The sequence below is a fragment of the Octodon degus genome, unplaced genomic scaffold, assembly GCF_000260255.1.
Source record: "Octodon degus isolate 3935 unplaced genomic scaffold, OctDeg1.0 scaffold00079, whole genome shotgun sequence".
Lineage (NCBI taxonomy): Eukaryota > Metazoa > Chordata > Mammalia > Rodentia > Octodontidae > Octodon > Octodon degus.
In genome coordinates this window covers 702820-714212 of record NW_004524655.1, presented here as the reverse complement: position 1 = coordinate 714212, position 11393 = coordinate 702820, and the positions used below count along the sequence as shown (strand labels likewise).

The 11393-nt window shown below is 49.9% G+C and overlaps 1 protein-coding gene across 8 annotated transcripts in view; it reads left to right on the top strand.

Moving 5' to 3' along the window:
- Positions 1-11393, top strand: part of Tbx5 (T-box 5) — a 51398-nt gene that overhangs the window by 36797 nt on the left and 3208 nt on the right. For all 8 annotated transcript variants that reach the window (XM_023720990.1, XM_004636216.2, XM_023720986.1 and 5 more), the window contains one exon: positions 1311-1537. In XM_023720990.1, the coding sequence (XP_023576758.1) occupies positions 1311-1537 (227 nt within the window). The remainder of the gene's footprint in view (positions 1-1310; positions 1538-11393) is intronic.

Sequence of the window (11393 nt, the reverse complement as noted above, 5' to 3'; positions counted from 1 at the left end):
GAGGATCGTTGTGAATTCGAGGCCAGCATGCACTGTATAGTGTGTTCAAGACCAGCCTAAAGCAAGCAGCAAGACCCTGTCTCAATTAATAAACAAAAAACAAACTGAAATAAAATAAAGACAGGTGCATAAAGGTTAAGTTTAAATAACTACCCAGTTATGTAATGTTATCTTCAAATTAGTTGTTTGGATTACCCAGGTAGGGGCTAGGGAGATAGCTCCATGATCTAAGTGCCTGGCCGGCAAGTGTAAGGACCCAGGTTCGATCCCCAGTACTGCATGCCATGCCAGCCAGCAAAACAAGGTGTGGTGGCTCATGCCTGTAATTCCAGAGTTGGGGAGGCTGAGACAGGAGGATCATTATGAATCTGCATTGTGTAGTGAGATCCTGTACCGCTACATGATACATAAAAGATTAAAAATATAGATTACCCAGATATAAATATGCAAAATTGGTGAAAAAATTATGAGAAATTAAAAAGGAGGGCCGGGGAGATAGCTCAGTAGAATAGGTGCTTGCCTGGCAAACGCAAGGGTCTGAGTTCAATCCCAGGTTCCAAGAAAGAAAGAAAGAAAGAAAGAAAGAAAGAAGAAAGAAAGAAAGAAAGAAAGAAAGAAAGAAAGAAATTAAAAGGCTGATTTTTTTTTTTTAAATTTTCCTGAGCCAGGTTCTTACTATGTAGCTCAGGCTGGCTTTGACTCACTTCATCGCCCAGGGTAACCTCAAACAAAAAGGGATCTTTCTGCCTCAGCCTCCCAAGTGCTGGGATTACAGGTATATACCACCACACCTATCGTATCTAGTTTTTGTTTGTTTTTTTGTTTGTGAGACAAAATCTCACTAATTATTCCAGGCTGTCCTTAAACTCATTATGTAGCCCAGACCAGATCCCAACTCATGGTTTTTCAGTGTCAGCCTCCTGAATGCTGGGATCCCAGGTATGTACCCCCATGCTTGGCTTTCAGCTAGCTTTGACTTAAGGAATTCAAAGACATAGAAACTAGGTGGGAAGTATCTCCAAAAGCCACTGATAGGGAAGTGGGTTCCTAACCAGAATGTTCCCTTGCCTGTCTGTACAGAACGTGTCCTAGACTTGTTTGCCTAATGTATAAGGCATGACAAGTTAGTGTCCTGAAACAGATCCGCGGCATACGACACGCACAAGGCAACCTGGGCACGTTGCGCGTCCCAGTCTCTTATTTCTCATCCCACGACCTTCCTGCTGGCTCTGTTTGTCCTGTTGCTCAGCCAGTGTGTACATCTGCACCAGGACACCGATACTCATGGTTTGCTGTCTTCTCTCTTGCAGTAAAGAGTATCCCGTGGTCCCCAGGAGCACAGTGAGGCAAAAGGTGGCCTCCAACCACAGCCCTTTCAGCAGCGAGCCCCGAGCTCTCTCCACATCTTCCAACTTGGGGTCCCAGTACCAGTGTGAGAACGGCGTCTCCGGCCCCTCCCAGGACCTCCTGCCTCCGCCCAACCCGTACCCGCTGCCCCAGGAGCACGGGCAGATCTACCACTGCACCAAGAGGAAAGGTGAGAGACCTCACATCCCTGACCTGCCGTCTCCTCCATGCCACTTCCGTCCTTTGTGGGGTGGGCATGGGGTGGGGCACACACAGTGACTTGGAGGTCTCTAAAACACATAAGCCACAGGAGGATACAGTGATGGTCAGAAATTCAAGCCATACGAGGAAGACAAGCAGTTCCCATGATGTAGTCCTCCCCGTTGTGGTTCTTTTCTTGTAGAAAACCTGCATGAAATATTCAGATATGTTTTATTTATTCACACATGTGTATGCAAACATCACACACAGATGTGCACACTGTAACAGGCACGTGTGTACGCAGAAAAATATTTATTTTTGTGGAGCACACATTCAGAGACGTAAGTTGTGTGCGTGGTGTGTGTGTGTGTGTGTTTCTCACTCTCTATGAAATGAGTCCAGGGGCTCTCTACTATACCTCTAGCCCTTTTCTTTAATTTTAAGACAAAATCTCACTAAGTCGTTCAGGCTGGCCTCAAATTTGTGATGCTCCTGTGTCCGCCTGAGTACCTAGGATTATAGGCGTCCACCACCATGTCCAGCAAAGTAGATTCTTTTTCTAAACTTTGCAGATAGATGACATCATCTAACATGCATTTTACAGCTTCCTTGTTGTCTTTTTTTTACAGGGGTATTTGGTTGTTACAGGGCCTCACTTTGTAGCTCGGACTTGTGGTGATCCTCCTGCTTTCAGCCTTGCCAGTGCTGTGATTACAGGTGTGCACCACCACGCCTGGACTCTGGCTGGCTCAGCTGGCCCTGGGGGCATGGCTGGCGTGGCATGTGGTGCAGGGGATTAAGCTGCAGTGCCTGCACTTGCCTAAGCTTGCCTACGCAGGCGCTTTAGTCTGTTGAACTCCAGCCTTTTTTTCCCCCATTTTTTTAACTTCCGGTTGTGGAGTGTTTTGGGTGCTGGGTCTGGGCCCAAGGCCGTGTGCTTGGCGAGCATGTGCTCCACCGCTGAGTGACACCTCTAGCCTGGAGGCTTAGGTTTTAGATGTGTTCCCAGAGCCCTCCGTGCGCTTGGATCTTGCTGACTAGTGAAGAGGAGGCACTGGAAGGATCCAAGGGACGAAAGAGCTTGGCTTTGCCATTGGAGGCTTTCTTTGTCAAATGAAAGCAGACAATTCTTCCCAAAGTCCTTCGAGGCCAAAGGAGTGCAGTAGGGAGGTGGAGAAGGATTTTATTTATTTATTTTTTTGGGCTACTTCAGGCTGCCTTAAGGGCGGGTCCGGTGAAGGTTCTGGAGCTGGGAATCGAACCGCGGTCCTGTGCGCCTGACAATTTGTCCAAGTGGCGCTTTAACAACTGAGCTGTCCAGCAAGGCCCTAGGGAGGTGGATTTGGTCCTTTGAAGGCTTTCCTGCTACAGCCTGGCCTCTTGGGGAGGAGGGCACAGGCAGGAAGGCCACATAGGTCCAGCTGTGAGTCTCAGCCCTGCTGCTGCCTCCCTGCCTGGGGGACTCCAGCCTTTAGCTTCTCGAAGCCTAGGATTCTGCTTTGTAAAGAGCTCTGGGTTCCCCAGGGCGCCTGGTACCTAGTCAGCACTGTGCAGCTGGTAGCGGTGGTAAATTATAGTCGGTGGCGGGCAATCACTGCAGACATTAAGTCCCAGGAGGAAGGGAAGAGATGACTGTGGTCTCAGAATCAATTTGGTTGACCCCATTTGGTAGGAAGAGAGAGACAGACAGACAGAGAGACAGACAGACAGACAGACAGACAGACACACACACACACACACACACACACACACACAGACACCTCAAATTTGGTGTCCTATTAGGATGTGTCCCACAGGCTTGGTATGAAGTCATCCTCGAGTCATGCACGCCCTTGTGTTGGCTCAGGGCCCATCAGTGAGTAGTTGCTGTTTTGCTCTCAAAAGTCCAACTCTAAGTCTTTCGTGTGGTCCATTGGATCATGCCACCCCAGCAGCCACCAAATGCATTTGCATATCTGGGGACTGAGCCTGGACCTTTAGAAAAAAATCACCCGCCTCAAGCACCAGTGGCAAAAGGTTTGCCAGCTCCCCCAGGGGCTGAGTTGCCACAGGAAAGTTGCACAGCTTGACTGTTTGACACTTACTTGCCTTGAGTTTTGCTCTTTGATTTGTTTCCTCAATCCTGGGGATGGAACCCAGGGCCCCGTGCTTGCTGGGCAAGTGCTGTGCCGCTGGGCTCCACCCCAGCCCCCACCCTGGCTCTGAAGGAGGCCGGAACTGTCTGTCATGGGTCCTGGCAGGGTTGGGAGCTGACCGGGTGACGCCTGACTTCTGTCTACACCTCTTGGATCTTGAAGGCCTGAACAATATCACCCGAGCAGCCCCCCGACTCAATTCCCAGTGCATCCACAGCTGGATGGGCTGGAGACCAGATGCCTGAGAACATGTGTGTCCCTCTGGGTGCGGGTAGGAGGGGGGAGTCCCCTGGAATGCAGGTCCTGCCCAGAGATCCTGCTTTATGTTACCCTAAAGGGGCCTTTCCTTGGGCCTAAAGCCTCTTCATAATGCTGCGCACTAGGTGCTGTTATTAAGTGCCTCTAGAGGTGGAAGACTGAGGCTCGGAAAGGCTAAAAAGATGTGCCGGTGGTTCCACTTATTTCTCCTTTGGTGATTGAACCTAGGGGCTTCCCACTCAGTTGTATCCCCGGCCCTTTTTACCTCTTGAGACAGGGTAAGTTGCCCAGAGTGTTGGAATTCAGGGCTGTGCTACCACACTTGGCTTCAGCTTCATTTTTTTTTTTTTTCTTTTTTCAACAGACTTTCTCTTTTTTAATTTTGAGAAAATACTTATAATTGTACTATTTTAACTTAAGCTTCATTGTTGATTCCTTTATTTTTTCTTTGTACTGGGAATTGAACCCAAGACCTCCACACTTGCCAGGCAGGCACTGTGCTGCTGAGCTGTGTCCCCAGGCCCCATTGCTGGTTCTTGAAAGTGGAATGCAAACCCAAATCCAGTTCAAACCAGTTTGCACAGAGGATAGCAGGCACCCTTACCCACTACTCCGCCCTGTCTCTGGTACCATTGCTTCTCAGCTACACCCTCAAAATTATGCCTCCCATGCAAGATCTGCTCTGGAACCTGGGTGAAATGTGCTGATTATGAGCTCACTAGGTTTGAATTAGGGAGCTCTGTTTGTTAAATTGATGCCAGACCGAAAGCCAGGGAGGAGGAAGTTAAGAATCAAAGAGCGTTTTAGTTCAGGCTTTACGGTGGTGTCCTCCGAATGCCTTGCTGGAGGAGGCACTGGGAAGGTTTCTGATGCAAGGCTAATCGAACTGTTTGATTGCATGAGCCTTAGACTTTCCCGGGGCGCCTGCGGGGTTCTCAGTGACACTGGCGGGGCTTGAGTTGGTGGCTGGTTTGCTGCAGAAATAACCACAGTTGCTGGTACTCTGCAGCTGTGTGACTGTAGGTGAGTTGCTTCCCCTCTCTGGGCCAAGAGAGGAAAGCGCTGGTGTCTACCTATAATGTGATAGATGGCTTGAGGCTCAGGATGGCATCCAGCACCTCTGCATGCGGCAAGCATCCGCTGGCCACTGAGGTGCTCTTCTGGGAGCCCGTGGAGTGCACGCAGGTCAGGCGCGATGCGGGTGACCATATAACCGTGTGATTGAGATCCCAGTTGGATGCTCTGCAGAAACACAGTGTTAAGGGCGGTCACAGCACAGCGTCAGGCGAGGGTGGAATTGGCAGTGCCAGCTGGGTAGAGTAGGAGCTGGCTGGGGGTCAGCAGAAGGTGGGGCTGCAGCACTCTGAGCACAGAGAGAGGGCTGGGGAGGGAATCCCTGGGGAAAGGCAGGCACAGCCCTAGATGACGTGTACACTCAGGGGTGCAGGTGTCCCCCAGCCCTGGTAAGCAGCTGTTAGCAAGGTAAACAGCCTGGTGTGCTAGGACTAGGATTTTGGCTTGGAAGTGGTCACTTTGTCATTGTAACAGAGGGGACCTGAGTGGACACCAGAGACCAATGGAGAGGCTGGTGTGGGCTCTGAGGTGTAAGATGGGGGTGGGGTAAGAGATGCAGGGACAATTGGGACCAGGACAGAGTGACTGGCTGGAGATAGTGAGGTGAGGAATGGGCCCCTTTCTTGACAAATCCGGAAACTGATGCTCAGACAGGTGGAGGAGCCTGGCTGGTGGGTGGCCTGGCTGAGCTTCCCTCTGGAGCCTATGGATGTGGGGTACAAGGGCTTGTATGCACCTTGCAGAAAGGCTTTTGCCTGTCTCACCTTCCTTTGCCCCCTAAAGAAAGCTTCCAGTGACAGCGAGCACGTCAGCCGAGCTCCGCATGTCATGCCTGAGAAGAGACCACAAATAGCAAATCAGCGTGAGCCTCTATACTGCAAGGTGATAAGGAGTCGGCGGAGCGGAGGCTTCCTTCCAGCTCGGGGTCCCCGTGCAGTGATAGCTCCGTGGGTGGCTTCCCCTTCGTCCCTGCCCGCACGGCTGGCTATCTACTTCCCCTCATTGTCTGTGTCCTCTCCCGCCAGCCCAGGAGCCAGGCCCAGAGAAATGTCAAAGGGCCAGGGGCCAGAGGCCACCCTCGTGTTTGGACTCTGCTGTCTCCAAACTATCTCTCCCGATGGATTGAGTCAGAAAAGCTGGGAAGGTTTTTTATCACTGCCACTCAATCAAACCAGGACCTGGGGCCGGGGAGAGCACTTGTGTGTCTGGCTTTCCCCCTCCGGCCCCGACGCTTACCCCCTCCCATTAGCAGTCAAACGTCACCCAAATAAAGATTGGAGCCAAGCTGCTTAGAAACTTGGATATTCCAGGGGGAAGGGGCGGTAGGTGCTGGAAAGGGTTGTGCAGCCGGCACTTTCTCAGTGCTATGCGGTTCTAAAAGCAGTTTCTCATTTTCTTCACTGGAGCCTCATTGCAGCCTTCGAGCTAGAAAACATGCCTTCACCGCCATGCTGCAGAGGGCAGGCAGGTTAGATTCTGAGGGTTTTGATTGATGAGTGATGGGTCTAGGCTGGGCTCATCAAGTAAATATTTACTGAGCACTTGCTAGGTCCTAGGCGCTGTGCTGAATGCCTGTGGGTGGGTGGAGGAGCAGGAGGGAGGCACATGAATTCTCACCAGGGGAGAGGGGTGGCACGTCAGCAGACGTGTTTCATGACTCCAGATAGAGCACAAGAGATGCGTGATGCAGTCTTTCACTTTTTTTTCTTTCTTTTTTGGCAGTTGTGGGCCGAACCAGGGCCTCGAGCGGGCTAGGCAGGTGTTCTTCCATTAAGCTGCACTCTCAAGTCCTAAACCCAAGTCTTTTGATCACCAGTTGGGGTTCTTCCTACAATATCATTGCCATCCTCTCCATTTTAACCTAAGTGCTGGGAGCACGGGAACACACTCACAGCTCATCTGTTCAGTCCATCTGTCCATCCACCCACCCACCCACACATCCGTCCATCTATCCATCCATCTATCCATCCATCCATCTACCCATTCATCCACCCACTCACCCTTTGATCTGTCTACCCACCCACCCATCCATTCATCCATCCACCTACCCATCCATTCATCCATCCATCCCTCCATCTACCCACCCACCCACCCATCCACACATCTATCCATCCATCCACCCACCCATCCATTGCATCCACACATCTGTCATCCATCCATGCACACATCTATCATCCATCCATCCATCCATCCATCCATCATCCATCCATCCATCCATCCATCCATCCATCCACCCACTCACCGTTCAATCTATCCATCCATCCATCCATCCATCCATCCATCCATCCACCCATCCATCCATCCACCTACCTACCCATCCATTCATCCATCCATCCCTCCATCCACCCATTCATCCAGGCTATCCACCCACCCATCTTTCCATCTATCCATCCATCCATAAAGGTCAACTACCATGTTGGCTGAGCATGTTAAGTTACATGAAAATAGAAACCCTGGAAGTTATAGTTACCATTCTAGCTTGCTGAAGGTCACTTAGCTGGAGAGAGGCCACTCATCACTCGGGCTCCAGGGTCTCTGTCCACCAGACTTGTAAAAGCCTTTCATCTAAGTGAACTCAGTCTACAAGGGAAATGACCCATTTGGGAATTGTGAGCAGATTTGCTTAATGGGATTTGTTATTTGAAAGGGGCTCTGTGATGCTTCCAAGCTCTGGAATCTACCCAAATACCCCCAAGTGCTAGGTGACCTTCAGAGAGCCAGCTGTCCAGTATTCCAAGGGAGAAAATAGGAAACAGCAAGTAGACCTGGAATATTGGGATGGATAAGGATGAAGCCAAGATATTTCAAAGCTCTGTGCTGACTTACTATGCAAGGAAGATAGATAGAACCTGGAGCGCACTTACAGTTATTATCTCAATTAAATTCCACAGGGCATTTGGGTTTTTTTCCACTTACAGTCAGTAATTGAGATTGCAGTGGTTCAATGATTCATGGAGCAGGCATCGGAGCTGTAAGTCTGTGCCTTAAAAATCTGTGTTCTGGAGTCGTCACTAAATGTCACTGTGTCCAAAACCAAAACCATCTGGAAACAGCCTGTGAACTGGTGCTTTTCATAGTGCTCTGCTGTGACAGGTGGTTGGCGTCAACAACATCCCTGGTATGTGTGAGATGCGGTGGGGTTCAGGATACCTGGCCACTTTTTTTGGGGGGGTGATAACATAGATGAAAGCCAGGACCTTCACACTGAGCTACACTGCCAGCTCCCCTTTTTTGTTTTGAGACAGATTTCTGTTAAGTCACTGAGTTGCCCAGGCTGGGCTTGAACTTGCCATCCTCCTGCCTCAGCTCCAGAATGCTGGCATTACAGGTATGTACTCCATGCCTAGCTTGATGTGCACTTTCTGAGGCTGAGACTCATCTCAGAAATCAGGCTCCTCGATCCCGAGCCCTTCCCCAGCCGTGGAAGCTAATTAGAAAAAACAAAAAGAAGCCCAAGATCGACCCAGAGATCCTGTCCAGAGTACTGATCGCAATTGACCTGAAGCTTGGATCCTGGCTTTGGAATTTCCCCATATGTGATGAGGACAGAGAAGAGTGGGAGGAGGTGCAGGATCTGCTTTCATGGATGAGCCACACTGAGTTTTTCTTAGTGCTCTGCATCAGATCTTTGGGATATTAAAGCCTGGAATGCATAATTTTACGATTTTCCAAAATGTGTTCGGGCCTTTTTCTTATTATTCTCCTTTTTTGACTTGTAACAAATCTGGAAAAGGATCAGAAACTTGAGAATGGTTAGTTTGCCTTTTTTTTTTCTCTTGCCAAGGGTACCCTGCAGCTGTACTTTCTATTATTGAGAAAGGGAACGCCCTGGTTAAATAATAATAATAAAAAACTCAAAGGTTATGAGTCCGGCAACAATGGAAACATTCAGATTTATGGATCTGGTGGGTGGAAGGGAGAGTGGCAGGAAAAGAACTGGGAAAGGAAGCAGGAGGACACAAACAAGGCAGCCATGGCACCGTCGCCAAGGCCCCAGCACAATTGCCGCTGGAAAGGTGAGCTGTGGCTGCTCGCTCATCTGGACGTCTTCAGACATCTGGATGCTTGCCTTGCTGTAGATAGGACACCTGGAGGAGTGACTGCGCTTTCCTTTTCCTTTGCTGTACAAAGTTTTGGGCAGCCTATGGGTCCCAGATGTGCTGCAGAAAGTCCCAGGAAAAAAATAAACTTGCAAGCTGGGAAGGAGGTAACTGCGTGCAGTGACTTTTGGCCCACGTGCGGGTGTCCCTTGGGAAGCGTTGCACATGGAGGTGTTTGGTAGGGGGCTGTTTTACAGACCAGCCCAGAGCCAACAGGTTTCCTGTTGCCCAAGGGAATTACTGGAAGCTTTCTGCCAATGGGTCACCTCCAAATCCCAGTGTGTCACCCTCCCTCTCCTGCTGCTCGAGGAGGGTGGCCCGAGCCGACGATTTGCACCAGGGTCGTCTGCCTAGCTCACCACGCTGCTCTGGCTCCTGCACAATGCCTTGCACTTGTAGGAGCCCAGTGGCTGTCCGCTGGTGATCGGGGATACGCAGTGGGTAGTCGAGGACTAGACAGCTGGAAGCAAGGTGTGTTAAACAGGAAGTCAGGTTGGCTTTGAGTCCAGCCCCTGCTTCTTCCCTGCCATGTGACCTTGAACAGGTCCCCTCTTCCTGGAGGAATTACTATGAGATTTCAGTAGGCTCGCTTAGTAGGCACTCGATAAATAACAGCGATTAAATCTTTTCATGGAGTATGCTGTTCTGCCTTCTTGATTACTGGCTATCATAGAGAGTTGCATAGAAACTCCATTTTCTTTGCACCCCTCAGAAATTTTCTTTCTCGTTTTTCTTTCTTTCCCTCCCTTCCCCTCATTTGTGCCCCCTCCCTTTTTTTATACTTCTGGGGAAGGAACTCCTATGCTACCCAAGTGCTCTACCACTGAGCTACATTCCCAGCCCCAGACATGATTTTTAAATATTTATTAATTAGGAAATGACTGGGAGATGAGGAAAGAAAGTCTTTTTAGTTTGGAGGGCCAAATTTCTGCTAAGGAAGGAACTTGTATTGAGGTTTGCATGTTGGTATTTATCACATACATCCCGTCCCCAAAGGGGACGGCGGGAGGGCTCATGGTGACTTAGAGCTTAGATCTTCCTTGAGCCTGATGGGCAGGTTATCTTGGCAGCAAGAGCTGCTCTCCACAGCGGGCATTGGGAGAGTCACACACTGCACCTAGGTAGTTTCTTTCTTTCTTTCTTTCTTTCTTTCTTTCTTTCTTTCTTTCTTTCTTTCTTTCTTTCTTTCTTTCTTTTTTTTTTTTTGAACCAGGGATTGAACTCAGGCCCTTGAGCTTGCCAGGCAAGCACTTATTCTACTGAGCCGTCTCCCTGGCCTTTATTTAGTTTCTTGTCACCCAGTGAGGTACGTGCTGTGGACTAATTCAGAATGACCAGGATGAGTCTGTGAGGGCAGATCTACTGCTGGGGTTGCACAGGCGCTGAGGAAGGAGCTAGATGCATGCCTGAGCCCAGGTAGGTGCCACCTTCCACTTGGGAGCTGGGCCGTAGGGAATTCTCCAACCCTTGAAGTTGGGTAAAAAACTGTGTGTGTGTGTGTGTGTGTGTGTGTGTGCGCGCGCGCGCACGCGCGTGCACATGCATGCATATCATTTTCAAAACATCATGTTATGGTATGTTTTTCTAAGAGACAGCGCAGCCCTGCACTTTTGTTAGTTCCTGGAGCCTGTAATGGCAATGGCTCCAAAGTGTGAAGGAGACAGATCACTCTTTCAGAGGTGGAACTCCCTCCACTGATCGACACCAGGGACCAGCGAGTGTGTAGGGGAAAGTGACTTGCTTTCCAGGGCAAGAACAAGATATTAGTTTGTACAGAGTCAACAAATACTGTGTACCTGCTTGCATGTGGCACTGTGGAAGGGGATTTATTCAGGATCCCATCCCTTTTCCATTTGCCCATTTATCCATCCACCCATTTATCCATCAATCCATTTCCCCATCCATCCATCCATCCATCCATCCATCCATCCATCCATCTTCCCATCCATCCATCCATCCGTCCGTCCGTCCGTCCGTCCATCCATCCCTCCATCTGTCTGTCCGTCCATCCATCCATCCATCCATCCATCGATCCACCCACCCATCTGTCCATCCATCCATTTTCCCATCCATCCATCCATCCATCCATCCATCCATCCATCCATCCATCCATCCATCTATCCATCCATCCTATCCATCCATCTGCCCATCCATCCATGATCCACCCATCGACCCATCTGCTATCCATCCATCCTTCTCCCCATCCTTCCATCCATCCATCCATCCATCCATCCATCCATCCATCCATCCTTCCTTCCATCCATCCATCCATCCATCC